This window comes from Salmo salar, chromosome 06, assembly GCF_965601325.2.
Source record: "Salmo salar chromosome 06, fSalSal1, whole genome shotgun sequence".
In the NCBI taxonomy this organism is placed as follows: Eukaryota; Metazoa; Chordata; class Actinopteri; order Salmoniformes; family Salmonidae; genus Salmo; species Salmo salar.
Window position 1 is genome coordinate 15,650,001 of NC_138296.1, and position 22,017 is coordinate 15,672,017.

A 22,017-nucleotide genomic window follows, 5' to 3' on the forward strand; every position below is an offset into this window, starting at 1 on the left:
CGGCCACTCAGGAACATTCACTGTCTTCTTGGTAAGCAATTCTATTGTAGATTTGGCCTTATTTTTAGGTTATTGTCCTGCTGAAAGGTGAATTCATCTCCCAGTGTCTGGTGGAAAGCAGACTGAACCAGGTTTTCCTCTAGGATTTTGCCTGTGCTTATCTCCATTCCATTTATTTTTATCCTGAAAAACTCCACAGTCCTTAAAGTTTCCAAGCATACCCATAACATGATGCAGCCACCACTATGCTTGAAAAGTGGTACTCAGTAATGTGCTGTATTGGATTTGCCCCAAACATAACACTTTGTATTCAGGACAAATAGTTTAAAAAAAAGCTTTGCTGCAAGTGTCTTGATGCAAACAGATGCATGCAATATTTTTTATTCTGTACAGGCTTCCTTCTTTTCACTCTGTCAATTAGGTTAGTATTGCAAAGTAATTACAATGTTGTTGATCCATCTTCTCCTATCCAGTCTTCTCCTATCACAGCCATGTAACTGTTTTAAAGTCACCATTGGCCATATTGTTGAAATCCCTGAGCGGTTTCCTTCCTTTCCAGCAACTGAGTTAGGAAGGATGCCTGTATCTTTGTATTGACGGGGTGTATTGATACACCATCCAAAGTGTAATTAATAATTTCACCATGCTCAAAGGGATATTCAATGTCTGCTTTTTACATTTATAAAAACATAATTTCACTTTGACATTATGGGGTATTGTATGTAGCCCAGAGACCAAAAAATATAAATTTAAACTATTTTAAATTCAGGCTGTAACACAACAAAATGTCAAAAAAGTCAAGGGGTGTGAATACTTTCTAAAGGCACTGTCAGTAAGTTAAATTTTAGCCCAGATTTCATATCTGTCACATGTTGTTATTTATATCCTCTGACCAAGTGTATTTGGTCTGATTTAAGATCTTAACTGGAACGCAAGATCAGACATTCTAATTTGGTTGTTGGGTGACATGGGTAAGATCTCTGAAGAGGGATCCTTATCACTGATGCTGTTGAATCACTTTCCTTTTGCACTTCTCCCTGATGCCTCATCTGGGTCAGTATCAGTCAATATGAGAAGACAGGGCTCAAACAGAGTCAAGGTGCAGACAAAATACAACATTCACATGGGAGGGAAACAGGCACAGCTCTCCTTTATTTGGAGTAGCTAAAAATCATTGACATCTGTCGTCATTGTCTGTCTTCACAGAGATCAAAAGCTCTGCAGCTATCAGAATAGAAAAAGCTAAAGTGTGAAAGTTTAAGGGATGGATTCAATGCGGACCACGGAAGATCCACATTACAGCATGATTGAAGATTAAAGGTAATTTCTGATTGAGACGACATATGCAGTGTTACCGTAAATGCAGTCTCTTCGAATGGAGGAACATTGCCTTTCAATTTCAATCATGCTATAGTGCGGATTGTCTGCAGTCCGGATTGAATCTAGGCCTAAATCAACAGCAGCACGAGGCCACACATGAAGACAGAAACAACGTACAACAGCACTGTTGGATTGATTCCTGCTTTGACCAGTTCCGTGTCAGTTAGTCCCTTGGGTCGTCTTCAATACACCTGCTGTAGAAAGGATGATCCGTCTGTAATCCATGGAGCGTTGCCCATGTGGCACAGCTATACTCCGGCCCAGCAAATCTGAATCAGATAGCCCCAGAGGTCATGACACCAATAAACCTTGTTCATAAGCAATGGTTTATTATGTAAAAGCCGAATACTTTGTTCTTTGCAGAGGGCAGAACTGAAAAACAGGTTGAAATGACCTCACAACCCAGCATCTGCCCTCTGGGTTAGTACTGAAGATCTTCAACCATCAACGTTTCATGTCCTTCATACATACATATTTATTAGTACCTGTATCAGCAGTATTAGTGTATCAGACACCTTTATTAGTACCTGCATCAGCAGTATTAGTGTATCAGACACCTTTATTAGTGTATTTATCAGCAGTATTGGTGTATCAGACACCTTTATTAGTGTATGTATCAGCAGTATTGGTGTATCAGACACACTAATAATTCTGATACAGACACTAATAAAGGTGTCTGATACACCAATACTGCTGATACAGATACGAATAAAGGTGTCTGATACACCAATACTGCTGATGCAGACACTAATAAAGGTGTCTGATACACCAATACTGCTGATGCAGACACTAATAAAGGTGTCTGATACACCAATACTGCTGATGCAGACACTAATAAAGGTGTCTGATACACCAATACTGCTGATACATACACTAATAAAGGTATCAGACACCTTTATTAGTATCTGTATCAATATATTATATTGGGATATGTACAGTGCATTTGGAAAGTATTCAGACCCCTTCCCTTTTTCCACATTTTGTTACATTGCAGCCTTATTCTTACCTTGATGTAATCCTTTGGGAATGGTCCAATGCAGTCCTGTGCTCAGAAACTATGACACAAATAAATACTAGTACATTTCATGGCGCAAACTCTGTATGTTTTGAAAGGGGCAACGCGAGCTTGGCGACCCGATATCTTAACTCCACACTCATGATCACACATTGATTGATCTTAGTTAGAGCTGGTGTCTGGTGAGCATGGTCTAGAACAGTGAATTCTCTGACCTTTAAATTCCGGGTAAAAAGTTCAGGATTCCCCCTTGAATGACACATTTAATTCAATCTAAATATGTCGAGACAAGAAATTGTCCAGATATCTATCTCTTCCTGCGTAATAAATGTGTCTGTGATTTCAACACTGTGTATAAATATGTCAAAACGAAATGAGCCAGATGTATTCACAACTTTTAGAAGTAAAAGTGGAGCAGGAAAGAAACATGATTTACTGAGTTAGCTTCTATGGCATTTTGGGTCACATAATTTTTTTTTCAAGACGACCCTGGCGGGCCCCATCATATTGGTTCCAGAGGGGCCAAATCTGGCCCATAGGCCGCCAGTTAAAGAACCTTGTTCTATGGCAAATCAGGTGCCGTCTTTTCCAGATTGAAATTGAGTTTGTCTTTATTCCATTTTAGCCTACAAATTGCAAGTCAGATCAATGTAGTTACATTTCAATTGACAAAGACCATGACGCAACAGATGAAAGATGAACAGATGAAAGATGAACAGTGTCTATATAAACTCAGCAAAAAAAGAAACGTCCCTTTTTCAGGACCCTGTCTTTCAAAGATAATTTGTAAAAATCCAAATAACTTCATAGATCTTCATTGTAAAGGGTTTAAACACTTTCCCATGCTTGTTCAATGAACCATAAACAATTAATGGACATGCACCTGTGGAACGGTCGTTACGACACTAACAGCTTACAGACGGTAGGCAATTAAGGTCACAGTTATGAAAACTTAGGACACTATAGAGGCCTTTCTACTGACTCTGAAAAACACCAAAAGAAAGATGCCCAGGGTCCCTGCTCATCTGTGTGAACATGCCTTAGGCATGCTGCAAGGAGGCATGAGGACTGCAGATGTGGCCAGGGCAATAAATTGCAATGTCCGTACTGTGAGACACCTAAGACAGCGCTACAGGGAGACAGGACAGACAGCTGATTGTCCTCGCAGTGGCAGACCACGTGTAACAACACCTGCACAGGATCAATACATCTGAACATTACACCTGCGGGACAGGTACAGGATGGCAACAACAACTGCCCGAGTTACACCAGGAATGCACAATCCTTCCATCAGTGCTCTTCACTGACGAGCCGCGGTTTTGTCTCACCAAGGGTGATGGTCAGATTCGTGTTTATCGTAGAAGGAATGAGCGTTACACCGAGGTCTGTACTCTGGAGCGGGATCGATTTGGAATTGGAGGGTCCGTCATGGTCTGGGGCGGTGTGTCACAGCATCATCGGACTGAGCTTGTTGTCATTGCAGGCAATCTCAACGCTGTGTGTTACAGGGAAGACATCCTCCTCCCTCATGTGGTACCCTTCCTGCAGGCTCATTCTGACATGACCCTCCAGCATGGCAATGCCACCAGCCATACTGCTCGTTCTGTGCGTGATTTCCTGCAAGACAGGAATGTCAGTGTTCTGCCATGGCCAGCGAAGAGCCTGGATCTCAATCCCATTGAGCACGTCTAGGACCTGTTGGATCGGAGGGTGAGGGCTAAGGCCATTCCCCCCAGAAATGTCCGGGAACTTGCAGGTGCCTTGGTGGAAGAGTGGGGTAACATTTCACAGCAAGAACTGGCAAATCTGGTGCAGTCCATGAGGAAAAGACGCACTGCAGTACTTAATGCAGCTGGTGGCCAAACCAGATACTGGCTGTTACTTTTGATTTTGACCCCCCCTTTGTTCAGGGACACATTATTCCATTTCTGTTAGTCACATGTCTGTGGAACTTGTTCAGTTTGTCTCAGTTGTTGAATCTTGTTATGTTCATACAAATATTTACACATGTTAAGTTTGCTGAAAATTAACACAGTTGACAGTGAGAGGACGTTTCTTTTTTTGCTCAGTTTAGATATATACTCTGTACTATGTGTCCCCGGAGGTTCGAATCTTAACCTTAGATTTTCACACATGTAAGATCAAGTATTCTATTGACATTGATGCATGAATTTGGACAGGGTTTCTCTAACTCGGTCCTGGGGCCGCCCCCTGGGTGCACGTTTTAGTTTTTTGCAGTTTTGAATTAAGCGATGAGATCAGCAACTTAAATGTGTGCATGTCAAGTTGGGATTCTTCCTGTTTTTCTGCCACATTTACTATGTGCATGATCTATGGGCAGGAATAATTAAAAGAGCGACTGAAAGGAAAATCAACTTCTCTGTTTGAAAACGGCCTATGTGGCATCGGTATGAGCCAGAAACATTTACTCTAGTGTCGAAATTGAGTACAAAGTGTAAATAGGATTATTTTGGTCATAAAGTCAGTATTGTCCAAAAATGGAGATTAGTGAGATGTAAGGAATCTAGTGTACGTCACAGTTGAGATGTAAGGAATCTAGTGTACGTAACAGTTGAGATGTAAGGAATCTAGTGTACGTCACAGTTGAGATGTAAGGAATCTAGTGTACGTAACAGTTGAGAAGTAAGGAATCTAGTGTACGTAACAGTTGAGATGTAAGGAATCTAGTGTACGTCACAGTTGAGATGTAAGGAATCTAGTGTACGTCACAGTTGAGATGTAAGGAATCTAGTGTACGTCACAGTTGAGATGTAAGGAATCTAGAGTACGTCACAGTTGAGATGTAAGGAATCTAGTGTACGTCACAGTTGAGATGTAAGGAATCTAGTGTATGTCACAGTTGTCCTTGAGTTGGGTTTATTTTTATTTCTATCATGCCCACAGCTGGCAGCACTGAAGTCATCATCAATTCAGACCGCAGCCCCACGTGACCCGATCATAATGTCTTTGGGTGCAGAACTCTTCCCACGTGTCGAACACACACACAAGAGACCCCCACATCAAAGCATGCATGCAAGACCCAGATCTCGTTCTCAGGAACATTTCCTAATGTGGAGGTTTGAAACTGAGGCTAAATCAAGTCAGTTCAGCCTCTCTATAAAGTCTGTGGGCAATTGGCAGCCGTATTGATCCCACCCCCATCCTGCTGTGTTGAGAGGTGAAGAGGTTAGTCATTGACACAGGAAGTCTGCCAGTCACACACACACACACACACACACACACACACACACACACACACACACACACACACACACACACACACACACACACACACACACACACACACACACACACACACACAAATAATTATGTCTGTCAACGATGGGAAGTAGTAAGCTAAACTTAGCAATGATGTCACAAATTAATTTACAACATGTTTGTGTGGCTAGAGGCAGGGTAGCCTACACTGCTAAATATGGTGATTTCTAGATCTAGAACCTATATTTATAGAACTGTTTCTTGTAATATATTTTCATATTATAGTAATATTTTTGTAACTTCTGCCACAGACAGGCCATCTTTCCTTTTCGGACCAGTGACCGGGCTGAAAAGGTCCTTAAAACACTCCCTGTTCTGTAGGGATCAAGTCAGAGGGAGGTACAGTAGTGGTATGACCCAGGACACTCCCTGTTCTGTAGGGATCAAGTCAGAGGGAGGTACAGTAGTGGTATGACCCAGGACACTCCATGTTCAGTAGGGATCAAGTCAGAGGGAGGTACAGTAGTGGTATGACTCAGGACACTCCATGTTCAGTAGGGATCAAGTCAGAGGGAGGTACAGTAGTGGTATGACCCAGGACACTCCATGTTCAGTAGGGATCAAGTCAGAGGGAGGTACAGTAGTGGTATGACTCAGGACACTCCATGTTCAGTAGGGATCAAGTCAGAGGGAGGTACAGTAGTGGTATGACTCAGGACACTCCATGTTCAGTAGGGATCAAGTCAGAGGGAGGTACAGTAGTGGTATGACTCAGGACACTCCATGTTCAGTAGGGATCAAGTCAGAGGGAGGTACAGTAGTGGTATGACCCAGGACACTCCATGTTCAGTAGGGATCAAGTCAGAGGGAGGTACAGTAGTGGTATGACCCAGGACACTCCATGTTCAGTAGGGATCAAGTCAGAGGGAGGTACAGCAGTGGTATGACCCAGGAGTAAGCAGCCATCTATTTCTTAGGAGAGTTCTCTACGTCAGCTTTGCTCTTTCACAGTGAAAGAGGAGCAGAGCAGAAGGCTGTGTGTCAGGGTTGTCCTTTTCAGTTTATTGAGAAGTACTTTTTTCATTCATTACATTTTTATTTCAGTTTACTTCCTGAATTGCCTGCCTTCAATTCGAATTGACCCCAACCCTGCTGTGTGTGCAATCCAGCCTCATTCTCTTACTTGGACTTCCATCTGATTCATACAGAGGGCTACAGCCTCTGTCAGCATGCACAGCACAGAGCCAGGAGCCTTGTTCCAAACTATGCCTGAGGGACAAACTGAAATACCACATAGTCAGTGTTTTATGGTGACATCAAAGGTCATGAAGAGGCTGTGGGTTGTTTGTCTTCTAGGCAAACAGAGTGTTAGTGTTCCTACTCCTGAACGCAGAGGGTGGAAACTAAATCCCTCTAACATGACGGTTAACACTCACAACTAACAAAGTGCTCAGAGAGATATAAGCACTGGAATTGACCCAGGGCCTTACTCACACACACTGCTGTGGCACGATCACATGTAAATATCAATGAGTTGATGGGGTGACCCAGCAAACAGCATATGAGCTGTGTGTGTGTGCTGCTTGCTTAGTTTGGAATTCACTTCAGGCACTTTCTGGGGCAGAAGGGTGTCGACTAGGACCTGGGACCTCCCCTCATGGTTGTGACAATCCTGATGCTGGATACTTTGGGAAACTAGTATAAGTCTAGTAAAACATGGCAGGAAGTCTAGTAATGTGAGGTTCTTGATCCATGTCAGGGCAATGTGAGGTTCTTGATCCATGTGAGGCTGGTCTTACGGAGGATTTTTCTTAGAGGATCTGTAAAAGTAAAAAAGTAAAACAAAAGGTAATGTAACACAATTACCTTCATCATTCAGAGCGTGATCTCTGGTGATGTTTTATTAGATAATGTGGAAAAAAGCCCCAGGGCTGTACCAACTCCATAAGTAGAACCAAATCAAATGGACTCACTGCCTCCCTGGCTGTCTGATCGATCTTCTGACTTCCCCTCATGCTGTCAGACTCCTGCCCACAGTTGGAAAGTCATTTGAATTTTGTTGACTAAATGTGTTTCCGTGGAAGATAGGAACACTCTCATTTCTAGGTGTACTGATGATGAATGAATATATTTGGAATGTCTTCCTGAGTCGATGTAGGGGTTGTCTCTTTCTACTGTAACTCTAACAACCACTCAGTAGCCTTTCTATCCCCTCTGGAGTTGTGGACTATGGGGAGCTGGTTATGTAATATGTGCTTGCCTGTAGTGCAGAGGATAAAACGGCATCAGAGCACACAGCTGCTATTATCAACACAATCTATGAATTAAGCAAATGACCTGTGAATTTAATATGAACCTTGAATGAAAAGTCACCATAAAAAAGGTTTGGGACTGTTCTCTTTCGGAGTCTCTCTGTCCCCTTTCTCTTTTAGACGATGACTATATGACTATATGACTATATGTTAAGATTCACATCTACATGCTTCTGTACCAATCAATACAATTTACAAATGAGCACACTATAACTCTAAAGAAAGCTTTTAGTACAACTGAATTCATTGTAAAAGCATAACATTGTCCCCTGTCAGTAGTCTGCAGTTCAGGACCACATTATAACTGCCCTCTATTTCCATAGTTTACCAAAGTGAAGCGTTCCTTCCATGCCTGTCGTTGAAAATGACTTCCAACAGAGGAGGGGGATTAAAATAGCTTGGTGTCTCTGCGGGCTTCGCAAAACTTTTCAGTCAGTCAAGTTTGGTGAATAAATGGATGGTGTGAGCTCTGACTGCGAATGGCTTGGAATCTGGGCCATTGGTCTAAATTTGAGGGAGCCTCCTACACAACCAGCCCCTGTCCAGTTCATTCTATCAGGGCTCCTCTCTCTGTCTGTCTGTCTGTCTGTCTGTCTGTCTGTCTGTCTGTCTGTCTGTCTGTCTGTCTGTCTGTCTGTCTGTCTGTCTGTCTGTCTGTCTGTCTGTCTGTCTGTCTGTCTGTCTGTCTGTCTGTCTGTCTGTCTGTCTGTCTGTCTGTGTCTCTGTGTCTCTGTGTCTCTGTGTCTCTGTGTCTCTGATGTAGTATGTAGGTCATAAACAGACATCTTTGGAAAAATCAACCCCCTTAGAAATGAGATATTTTCCACACCTTACAGTATGCAAACATAGATACCATAACAAACATAGATACCATAACAAACATAGATACCGTAACAAACATAGATACCGTAACAAACATAGATACCATAACAAACATAGATACCCTAACAAACATAGATACCATAACAAACATAGATACCGTAACAAACATAGATACCATAACAAACATAGATACCATAACAAACATAGATACCGTAACAAACATAGATACCGTAACAAACATAGATACCGTAACAAACATAGATACCATAACAAACATAGATACCATAACAAACATAGATACCCTAACAAACATAGATACCGTAACAAACATAGATACCGTAACAAACATAGATACCATAACAAACATAGATACCATAACAAACATAGATACCCTAACAAACATAGATACCATAACAAACATAGATACCGTAACAAACATAGATACCATAACAAACATAGATACCGTAACAAACATAGATACCGTAACAAACATAGATACCGTAACAAACATAGATACCATAACAAACATAGATACCGTAACAAACATAGATACCGTAACAAACATAGATACCGTAACAAACATAGATACCGTAACAAACATAGATACCATAACAAACATAGATACCGTAACAAACATAGATACCGTAACAAACATAGATACCGTAACAAACATAGATACCGTAACAAACATAGATACCGTAACAAACATAGATACCGTAACAAACATAGATACCGTAACAAACATAGATACCATAACAAACATAGATACCGTAACAAACATAGATACCTTAACAAACATAGATACCATAACAAACATAGATACCGTAACAAACATAGATACCGTAACAAACATAGCTAGATGCTTTGGCTTTCTAACTGGATTGCATAGGCCGGGGCCTGCTGTTGTGAGACAAAGGCTGAAATGTGTATATACCTGAACTGTAACTTAACCACTTGTAATTGATGTGGTAAGGGTTCACATTCAACAAACACCAATCATTCAGAACTGATGTTTTTGAGGATTTATGTTACTTTTTATTGAAAAAGACTAAACAAAATTGTCACAGACATAATAATAATATTATTATCAACAACTGCAATATTAATATGTATCTACAATATAATTCCCCAAATAAAAAAAAATCTGTACAACTTCTGGTTTGTGCAGGACATTATAGGAAGACTCTGATAGAAAAATAGACTCAAAAGAAGAAGATGAAAGGTACATAGAAGGGAAGAATGAAACGGGGCCGTACCAGTGGCTGACCTGGCATCACCGTATGACAACCCAATACACAGAAACTCTGTCATGGGGATACAGTGTATCACACCTCCATGGACATTCTCTTATATATAATCTGATACACATTTTCTTATGAAGAATTTGCTAACAATAAAAACTAAACATTTGTATTTGTCTATGTTAATGACATAGGCAATAAAAAGTGACACTTTTGAGCAAGTTGCAAACAATTTCAACACTAAACGTACATTTGGAGTAGAATTTGTGCATGTCTACGGTAACAAATTGTGAAGATTCGTTAGGCCTACTGTATATAGCCAGAATAAAAAGCTCCATATTTTTGTATGACTATAACTCGTCTAGTGCGTGTGCATTAGTGTGTACGTTTGTGTGCCTGTATGTGTGCACACATTTCTGTCTGTCTGTTCAGCTTTTGTGTGCCGCACTGTCTGTGTCTGAAAGATAAGAGAACTTGTCCGCCTCAGACTCTATGCACCATGCCTTAAAGCAATGTGACAACACAAAGTGCTGGTCCTTTCAGAAGTGACAAAACAACAGCTCTGCTCCCTCTTCACAAGACCCAGCACACACTAGTCTTCCCAGACCCTTGGGCAACAGCACTGAACATTGTGGGAGGTAACCCGTCTGCCTAAGGAGACTAATCACACACAGCAAAGTAACAAGGTTTGTAATGTCCCCTGTCAGACAAGGCCAAAACACTGATCTAAATACACAGTAGTAGTCGACATTATATGATAACAGATGGTTTCAAATCAACAACAAAAAAAGAACAGATGAAGGTTTTATGTACATTTGGCTTTACGCAAAAACTGAATCAAATGAATGGTTTCTACTGTCAGTGTCATGGAATTGGAGGAGGGGGGGTGTTCTCTTGAAGAGGAAAGTGCACTGTAGCTTTGTATAACTGTTAGCACTGATAGAATCAGGTCTTTCTACATGGTTTGGAATGAAATAAGTACCTCCACATTTTTACTGTTATTCAAAATGGATACTTTTAACAGACAAATAATACACTTTGACTCCTACGTTTCATTCTAACCATACAATATGTAACTTAGCAGCACTTTATTACCTACATTCATCTGCCCACTCCCTTCCAGCTTTCTAGCTCAGGGTGTCTGGATCCTGAGCGGTCTGGCCGGACACACCAGCCCAGACTGACATACAGAAGGAGACAGAGATGATGTCATAAAAGATGGGAACCAAGTGTTCTAATCCAATTCATTCAGGTCCATAGATGCAGTAAAGGAGTCAATGGAACGCAGATGTGTTTGTGAGTGTCTCCCCTTTCCACAGTGGGGTCATATTAGTTTGTAGCCCAAACAGTTCAGAAACTACAGATAGAAGTTGGCACATCAGCATTACTGACTTCAGACAAGTCCCGTGGAGATTATGGGGGTTGTAGAGCAAAACGGAGATCAACATCGTGTTTCCCTAGAATGGTCATATTAGTTTGTAGGCCAAACCATTCGGATGCTACAGACGTTTTCGTGAAAAGACCGAATTTTCGGTCTTACAAAAAATGTATCTCTAGTTTAAAGTGACGGATTTTGATTGGGATTTGTTATTATGTTACTTAGATTGACGCACAGGTGAATTACTTAGATTGACGCAAGGATTAAGTCCGATTTGGATATATTTGGCTGTTTCCGTAGAAGTCGTAGAAGTTTAGAAAAAGTGACTGCTAAATGCTAACTCCCGTTCGTATAAGCTGGTAAGCATAGCTAGCATACAGAAATCTGTGGTGGTAGTCAAATTAGTTTTTTAACTGTAATGCAGTTGATTGGTGACGATGACGTCAACATGTGTTGGGGGTTGACATCCATACAAACAATATACTCTGGTTTTTACCTCAACATAGTGTGAAATACAGTGCCTTCAAAAAGTATTCACACTTTTTACACATTTTGCTGTGTTTAGCTTGAATTGTAAATTGATAAAATGTTGATTTTGTCTCTCTGGTCTACATACAATACCCCATAATGTCAAAGTGTAATTTTTAACACATTAATTCATGTGTAATCGCTGCCAATGGTGATTCTGAAATCTATTGACTCAGGGGTGTGATTACTTGTAAATTAGATATTTATTTATTTAATTTTGAATAAATTAGCAGACATTTCTAAAAACATGTTTCACTTTGTCATTTTGGGGTATGGTGTGCAAGGGAAAGGGAAAGGAAAAGCGGGATACCTAGTAGATGGGTGACAAAAAACATATATTTAATCAATTTCAAATTCAGGCTGTAACACAACAAAATGTGGAATAGGTCAAGGGATATGAATACTTTCTGAAGGCACTGTACACATAAAATATTGCCTTAATGTAGGCACATTTTGCTGGGGGGCAATGAGGAGACTCGGGAGCTTTCCCCCACAGATCTTTCACCCACGCATTTCCATGGCAATTCCATTGTTGTGGTCCAGTTCAATTGACCTATTTAACACATCTATTCAGTGGGAGTTCCGTTGAATGAAATCACTGTCTTATCCTTCTTCATCTCATCCTAGGTCAGCGTTTACCTAAGTAGGGATTGCTACCTCATGTGTGGTTGCCTGATTTTAAAATGGGGTCATGAGAGAAACTGAAATAAAATGAACTAAATCGCGCTTGGTTCATAGAACCGGGGTTACGTAAGTAACCTCCGTTTGGCGCTATATGCGGTTGTAATAAACAGAGCGGTTTGTGTTTTCTTCCTACAAATGAGGCTCTATCTTTTTAACCGTTTAAGCTGCACAATATTATGACCCCATCACTGAAAAATAAGACACTCCGGAGCACATCCTGAATGTGTCTTATGTTTCCTTCTGACCAAAATCAGCGCAGGACTCATTATGACAAGACCAGGCACTAAATCAGACTGGGTGAAAAGAACATCATCAATGAAATGTTATTTTCTACACAGAAGATCAGGCAGAATTATTGTCTGATGATCTTCTGAACTTCCCAATACCTTTCTTATGCATTTCAGTCACTTCAAACTATACTTCCTTCAAAAGTACTGTCAGACTGATTTGTAATAGACTGTCATAGCCCAAATTTAGAAAGTAAACATTGGCCGCTGATTACATCACTTTTTTCACGATGGGGTCGTAGGCCAAAATATCAAAATGGGGTCGCGGGCCAAAAAGGTTTGGGAACCCCTGTACTAGATACCCCTAGACAGTTGAGATGTATCTTCATGCCGGTTTATATGACACCTCTTGCACTGTGAGCTGTTTTAAAGCCAAATCTCAAGTGATGGCTCATGTTACTGAGACTTGCATTAAGGCTCACGTTGCAAAAGATGCTATAAAGATGTAGGATCTTAATTTGACCACTCTGTTGCCGCTGAAAATGTTCCTGCACTGGAGGAATGCAGATGACGATTTACATACATTCACTGAAAACCCGCACTAACACACGGTTATATTATCAGTATTGCACTTTTCATGTAGCCTAACTTTGGCCAGGTAATAGCCTAACCACCGATCAAGCAACATTACATTGGCGAAAAATACTAAATGCTCAAATCTGGTTGCTGCAGGATTATTTTGCTGCGACAATACCGGTCAAATTAAGATCCTACATCTGTACTAAGACAACAAGAAGATGGACTGAAGCATAATGTACAGTACCACACTAATATGAGCTATGCAGCGCTAGATACACACACACACACATATACACACACACATATACACACACACACACACACACACACACACACACACACACACACACACACACACACACACACACACACACACACACACACACACACACACACACACACACACACCATAGATGGGGTTGTTTTCATGGAGGAAGACTACCTGTTGGAAAACTGGCCAAATTAGTGGTATTTTCAAAGGGTGAAAAATGAAATGTACTTTTTGTACAGAGATTAAGCTGTGTATACTTTAGATTGTCAAACTGTGCAACAGTAAAATGAAGAAAATAAGTACATGCTGTAGCTATATCTCTTGGCATCTAACTGACACAATCTTTTACACAAAAAAATGATCTCTACCCTTTGTTCTGGATAACATACATTTCCTATATTTCCACAGCTATTTGGAAAGTTGAGAACACAAAAGGATAGGCTGGTTGATTGGGAATACAACACTCCTTCCCTGCTACGAACACTATCCCTCTCCAGCCACCCTTAATTAGTCCAAGTAAACAACACTAAGCTAATTCACTAAGCTAATTCAAAATATTGGGGCAGCTCATATTTACAAAATATGCAAATAGAAACATCTCTTTGGTTGTTGCGTTTACAACGATTAAACTGTAGCAAACTGTAGTATACTGTAGAATACTATACTCCACACTGTAGTATCCCTTGATCGTATAGTGCTTACTATGGAATTTTGTAGTATACTGTAGAGTACTATACTATACACTGTAGTATCCCTCGATCATGTAGTGCAAGGATCATAAACTAGATTCAGCCGCGGGCTGATGTTTTCTTGAGCACGTGGTCGGGGGGCCGGAACAAAATTACAAATAATTTGCAAATTGGTTGCAAGAAGCCCAAAAATATATAATATTTGACTAAAACATAACAATTTCAAACTTTGTTTATGTTTGCATACGTGTCTATTACGCGTGGGAATAGTTGGCAACAGATTTCCCAAATAAAAATAACTTGTAACTGATTTCCTGGTGTTTTTACAGTCTTTTATGTCCAACAATGAAATAATGAAAACTTGGGGGGCCAAATAAATTTGGCCCGCGGGCCACAAGTTGGGGAACCCTGATCTAGTGCTTACTATATAATTTTTTGTATACTGTAGAATACTACAATACACATTGTATTGGTACGCTAATATTGAATTTGCATATGTCCTGCACATTCCCTTCCCCCAAACCCCAATTTGTGTCACAGATAGATAACAAAAGAGAATAAAAAAGGGAATAAAACAAAAATACTATAGAAAATACTACAGTATACTACAGTAATGTCTGCAAAAATACTACAGTAAAAACTACAGTATACTACAGTAATGTCTGCAAAAACACTATAGTAAATACTTCAGTATACTACAGGAATGTCTGCAAAAACACTATAGTAACTACTACAGTATACTACAGTAATGTCTGCAAAAACACTACAGTAAATACTACAGTATACTAGAATAATGTCTGCAAAAACACTATAGTAAATACTACAGTATGCTAGAGTAATGTCTACAAAAACACTACAGTAAATACTACAGTATACTACAGACAGATCTGCAAAAACAGTACAGTAAATACTATAGTATATAAATATAGTAATACTACTAAAGTATAGGTATATATAATTTTTTAATGTGGAGTGTCTCAATGTGACAACTTTCTAATGTTCTCTTGAAACTTTCAAAGGCTCATGCATGCACACACACACACAGACACACACACACACACACACACACACACACACAGACACACACACACACACACACACACACACACACACACACACACACACACACACACACACACACACACACACACACACACACACACACACACACACACACACACAGTATAAAATGCTACCTAACCCGTCTCATTCCTACAGTGCCACGGGCCAGAAGAGCCATCAACTCCTCTCAGTCAATCTACCATCGCTTCCCACCAGATGAGGGACTTGGGTGAAGAGAATAAATAATATTGCATAATTTTCTCTGGACTGTTAATTCTGTATTCGCTTGTGCCTGAGTGTCTTCCTCAGAAAATGACACTCACCTCACAGTCAAGCCATCCTGCAGTAGTACAGACAGCTGTTAGGTTTGACCTTTGCTCCTATCATAATAGTATTTCATGTAGTATTTCCCCCCTAACATCTCTGCAGTCATATTTCTGATTCTCGTCTTAGAGGCCTTGCTTCTGAAGGCATCGTCAGACTCCTGGTATCCTGATTGTGTTCAGAATGTACAGAGACTGTGTCTGTGTTTGTCTCCTCCAGTGTTGCGTTCTCAATGCCATTCTCAATAGCACCCTGATCCTCCATTTTTACCTCCTCCTTCTCCTCCCCATCCTCCTCTTTCTCCTCGTCAAACGTCTCCTCCATCTCCACTTTTTCAAGGGCCACCTCGTTCTCGTAACAGAAGGAGTTGGAGCAAGAGACCAGAGACTTCTTCTCGGCCAGGTCCCTGGCACTACACTGGGGCGTGCTGCTCACCTCGTAGGTTTTCTCGAAGCGTGAGTAGTCCACCTTGTAGTAGTTATTTTCCTCGAACAGGACTGGCTCGAAGCGGTGGCCCCAGAGAACCTCGCTGGCCACGTAGGAGCTTCGGCACTGGGTGGTCATGGCCGTGGCTTCCACCATACCTTCCAGGATCACCACCATCTCAAACTGGGACGTTTCCAGCTCCTGTTTGCTCATCTCATACAAGGGGCTGTCCTCGTCGATCTCGTGGACAATGGTGATGGGCGACACCAGGAAGACGCGGTCAACGCCGCTGTCGAAGCCCACGTCGATGTCCATCTGGTCCAGGGGGATATACTCGCCTTCGGCCGTGGTTCGCGACCTGAGGAGGTGGGCGCGCACGTGGGCCTCCACCAGGTGACTCTTGCGCAGGTTCCCCACGCGCCACATTAGACACAGCTTGCTGTCCCGCATGGCCACCGTGGCGTAGTGGCTGAAGATCAGAGTCTCATTCCTCTTCTTGGGCTTGGCCATCTTAGCCATGACGGCGCCAATGATGAAGGCGTCGATGATGCAGCCGAAGATGCTCTGGAAGACCACCATGAAGACGGCCACGGGACACTCCTCGGTGACGTAGCGGTAGCCATAGCCAATGGTGGTCTGCGTCTCCACGGAGAAGAGAAAGGCAGCGGTGAAGCTGTTGACGTTGGACACGCACATCTGCGTCTCGTTCTCCAGGTCGCCGTAGGAGAGCGCTACCAGCCAGAAGACGAAGCCGAAGAAGAGCCAGGAGAGGAGGAAGGACAGGCAGAAGATGATCAACATCCAGCGCCAGCGGATGTCCACACAGGTGGTGAACAGGTCGGCAAGGTAACGCTGGCCCTTCTCGCTCATGTTGATGAACTGCACGTTGCAGTGGCCATCCTTCTGGACGAAGCGGCTCACAGCTTGCTGCTGCGTCGCGTGAACCTTGGCCACCGTGCCATTGGCGTAGCCGTTGGGCACGGCGGCGATGGCGGCCAGCTTCATGCCGTCTTCCTCGGAGGAGACAATGCTGTAGCGGTGGCTTCGCACGCTCCCCATGGCTTCCCCCTGGGAGGAGGAGCAGCTGGGCCCAACCGCTGCTTCTGCTCTGGAAAACAGTCTGAGTTTTTGGTAGAATCGTTGGAGAAACAGTTTTGAACGCTCGCGGGGACCCACTAAGACAGGAAATGTGGAGGGCAGGACTATAGGGTCCTAGGGAGTTGGATGGGGAAAAGCTGTCCCTGCTGCCGTTGCACCTGGCCTTCTCCAGAGGAGAGCCGTGCTGGCGCGGGGCCTGCTCAGTCCTCCTCTCTTATGGGTGTCTTGGACCTCATCAGTGAAGTGGGCTGTGGAAAGGACAAGCAAAAAGAAAAGTCTGTGTTAAGACTAATTGGTGGAACCACGAGGAAAAATCAGCGGCGCTCAACCTATTATCTAAATGATGCATTCAACACTCAAAGGTACCAGCACCACAACTTGACAATTCACAAGGAAGTAAATACATTCTACTGTACATTTTAGAATATTTAAGTAAACGTTGGGCTCAGGGATTGTAGATATCACAGACATTTTTTATTCCAGTTCTGTGGCAGCTGACAAGGTAACAGATCCTCTCTGCTCTGCTTAGTGCTGGTATTAATTAGGCTAGGTCAGCCAGTTGAAAGTCACATTACAGATCAGGTTCATGTTAATCAAACAAGTCATTGGAGCACAAAGGAACCTCTATGTGTGTCCATCACAGGAGGTTGGTGGCACCTGAATTGGGGAGGACGGGCTCATGGTAATGACTGGAGCGGAATAGGTGGAATGGTATCAAATATATCAAACACATGGTTTCCAGGTGTTTGATGCCATTCCATTTGCTCCGTTCCGTCCATTATTATAAGCTGTTCTCCTGTGGTGTCCATGTATGTGGGTTTCTGCAAAAGATCAGTGATCATACCTTTTGACTTTATATTTTTCCCCCAATTGTTTATTTACATAGTGCTAATGTCCAGTGCTTGTCCACCACTGTAAGAGTTAAATAGACATATTTTAGTAAATATTTTCTGTGGGATCTTTCAATGATGTACTAGGGGAATAGAATAACACATGTTCAGTTTCTTCTTCTACTCTTAACTCAACAACTTCTATAACGTAACCATGTAATCAGGTTTCTTCTTCTACTCTTAACTCAACAACTTCTATAACGTAACCATGTAATCAGGTTTCTTCTTCTACTCTTAACTCAACAACTTCTATAACGTAACCATGTAATCAGGTTTCTTCTTCTACTCTTAACTCAACAATTTCTATAACGTAACCATGTAATCAGGTTTAAAGGGCCAGTCTGTAAACAAGCTCCATACAGGATGGTCTCTTTTAAAGCAACAATAACCTTGCAGTGCATGCAACAGAGCAACAAGGACAACTGAACTAGAAAACCAAGTAACTATCGACTGCATTTGTGTGGCCTGAGAGAGCCATTAGAACGCACCACAGGGTATGAATTATTATCTGCCGGCATACTTCCACCCTAATGCCAAAACAACTAACAGTGATTTGAACCACTGTCACAGAGAGAAGGTCAAGATGTTATTTGGATGAAGTCCCGTGTGAGAAGCAGTCGGTTGCACTCTGTGGTTATTTTGGTTGGCTCTTGCGGGTTGAAAAGACACATTTGTGTCTCATTATGAGGTGTGATCTGTCTTGTCCAATGAAACATATTGGATAGTGAATACGTGTCCGCACTCTCAAATTCCCTTGGCGTAAACGCTTGATATTTAGAGTAGGCTATTACCAATTGATTTACACTAAGTAGGCCTTTTGATTGTAAAAGATAAAATCTCTAAAGTAGAAGAAATCAGTGTGTATAATTTAATTCATTTTTTATCCCTTGAAAATATTGCACTCTTTACTGAATGTGACTTTAAAAAACGCACAGAGGTGCGTTCAAGACAACAGGGAACTCTGGGAAAAAACAAGCATCCAACTTGGAATTCCAAGTCGGGAAACTCAGGCATTTTTCTAGAACTCAGACTCCGACATGAAGATCACTGACATCATGATTTTTTCCCCAGAGTTCCCAGTTGTCTTGAAAGCTCCCTCTCATCCAAGTCCCTCATCTCTGTTTTGCTCATCCAGTGATGTCACTGTCAGGTTGACTAGGAATAGAAACTAGTGTTGATCTGCATGATGTATTATTGGGAGTTTGGGGCTTCATTTGTTAGAACTCCTGGGGCGCTATGCATATATACTGTTCCCGCCGGAGACTGGGGTTTAGTCCCCAACTCCACCTTCCAAACTATCCCTCCCACCTTTCTGCATCACCTTTTATTTTCATATACAATACTCTCCTTCAACAACAAAAAGTAATTAAACAAGTGTTTAGTTTACATGGACGAAGTCCTACTTAAAATGTCATTTATCATGATCAATCCATCATGTTTGTGTTGAACACATAAAACAGCTGAACACTTGAGATACCACTAGATCAGTGAAACACCTGGAATAAAACAACAAAATAAAAATGACTTATTTTTACATCTGCATTTCATGAGGTTGTCGGTGAATATTTCATGTAGCGACCTATGACCCATAGGCCAGGCCTACTATCCTGAGAGAGATAGAGGCTGGTTCACTGTGAATGAGCTTCCTATGGGACGTCCTAATCTTCTCCAGCTAACTAACTACACCACCACACACCACACACTATTACAATTAACAGGCCAAATCAGACCGCAACCACCTCATAATCACTATGCTTCCTTGCTATCTAACAAGTCATTTGGCCCCACTGACCATCTACCAATACCTGCGTTGTACCACAACCCCAACACCACTAAATGCATTGACTCAAGGCTAAAACAAACGTAATGATGAAAGGATAAACCAATGGAAAGATATCCTGTATACATACACACTGACATTATACGACAGACCAAGAACATGAACATCAGACACCGGCAAAGACGCTGGTTACAGTATCAAACTGATACTGCCTACTGAGTCCAAAAGGTCAGGGACAACAAATAAGACTGGGGTGGAAATCAACAAACAGCACGCCTCAGTTACACCCAATCACTTTCCTCAAATGAAATGTGTCATTGTGAAGTCCGTTCATTAGATTCCACATCAACCCTTATCTAACCAGGTCATCAGTGTGACTGTATGCACTGGGCTTAGCTGCACCACACAGACTGCAACTGTTTATTTAGCCTGCGTGCAATTAGGACAGCACCAGCTGAGACAGATGGAAACTGGTTACATAAACCTGCTCGTTTAAAAAAAAAAAATTATTGCAAAGAATAGATCAATAATTTCTATCCAATATTCAGCAGCACTGCAGCACCATTCATTATGGAATGACCTGCTACTATGGGATGTCAGGGTTGACAGTTGGTTTTAATTTGTTGTTTTGAATCATGTTGTTCAGAATTAACAATATGATTGAGATATATTTTGTTTCCTAGTCTAACTTTAAATTTGGATCATAATCAAATAAGCGTAGCCTAATATATTTAGGTAGGCTAGGCCGACTGTCATAATTTATGCATAGGTCTATAACGGCCAATGGAATAATCGAATACAGAAACACACTATAAGAAACAGCGATTAATAAACACTGATCAATTAATTATATATATATATATGGAAAGTATATATATATATATATATATATATATATATATATATATATATATATATATGTAATTAATTGCTCAGTGTTAATTAAATATATATATTTATTTATTTTCTGAAGCAATGGGTGTAGGCTACTGGGCATAATTATATCAACCTGGGCTGGCCTACAGGCTGCTTTTGTCTCTGCGTGACAGGTGCACTAAAGGGAGAAAGTAACGGTTTATGTTTCGTTGTCAAGTCAATACACTTCCCAACTGATAAGGGAGCACTACCTCGGCTATTCATTGGATATGAGTAGCTTAAATTAAACATACTTGAATCTCGCTGACGCATCGATACCCACACAATTAGTAGCCTATAACCCACAGAAGATGAAATTAACTCCCTAACTCTCTGAAGTATATCGAAAAAAGTGCTTGTTGAACACTATAAATATGAGACAGCCTCATCAAAGACAGTAAAACTGAAATAAATAACAATATTTTAGCATGAACACTGTCTGGGCCTCTTTGGTTATATTTTAGATGATCACTCTTTGTAGAAATAAAGTAGGCTATGTCCGGTTCAATTTGTAGGCTAACATTATACAGAAGACTCGTTATTCACGGTTGCACCGTTATTCCCACGTAGAACGAAGTAACGGGACATTGTTTACCTGTTGATCTTTCGAGAGCAAATCAGCGGTAATTTATTCTAATACATCCCTTGCATCCAGGTAGGTTTTTGCGTTAATATCCATATTTGGGTTCCACCATTCATATCTGATATCCGGATAGACATCGTAATTACTGCCATCAACCTCTTCAGCAATCACTGAAGATACTTTGCTTTGCACGGGCGGACTTTGAAAACACATGTGCCTATCCCCCGCCCTGTCGTTGTAGTCGACCAATAGAAAGCTACAGCGCTTGTTTGGACTCCAGCAGTTCAAAGCCCATGCGCGCACATGATTATAATAATAGACTGATAAAAGGCCTATTAAAAATAATACTACAATTTTGTTATAATAATATACATTATTTAAAAAATATATGCTTTATTTTAATCAACCTTACACTAAGTAATAGTTTATTAGGTCATCTCATATACTTTATTGAGTAAACTAGTCTACAGTACAGAACGCACACACACACACACACACACACGGTGGTGATAGAGGTACTGGCGCAGTATTCAGTAATAACCAACAGCTCTGTGATTTAACCCCAGTGTAGAATGTGATGCAGGTTGAATTAAA

At 41.3% G+C, this 22,017-nt stretch overlaps 1 protein-coding gene across 1 annotated transcript; it reads right to left on the reverse strand.

Moving 5' to 3' along the window:
- Nucleotides 1-9,760: 9,760 nt before the first annotated feature.
- Nucleotides 9,761-21,593, reverse strand: LOC106606388 (inward rectifier potassium channel 2). Its single transcript, XM_014202544.3, has 2 exons — nucleotides 21,436-21,593; nucleotides 9,761-17,503 (listed from the first exon to the last, which is right to left on the reverse strand). The coding sequence occupies exon 2, from the start codon at nucleotides 17,214-17,216 to the stop codon at nucleotides 15,837-15,839; it is 1,380 nt and encodes a 459-aa protein (XP_014058019.1). The 5' UTR covers nucleotides 17,217-17,503; nucleotides 21,436-21,593; the 3' UTR covers nucleotides 9,761-15,836.
- Nucleotides 21,594-22,017: the final 424 nt, after the last annotated feature.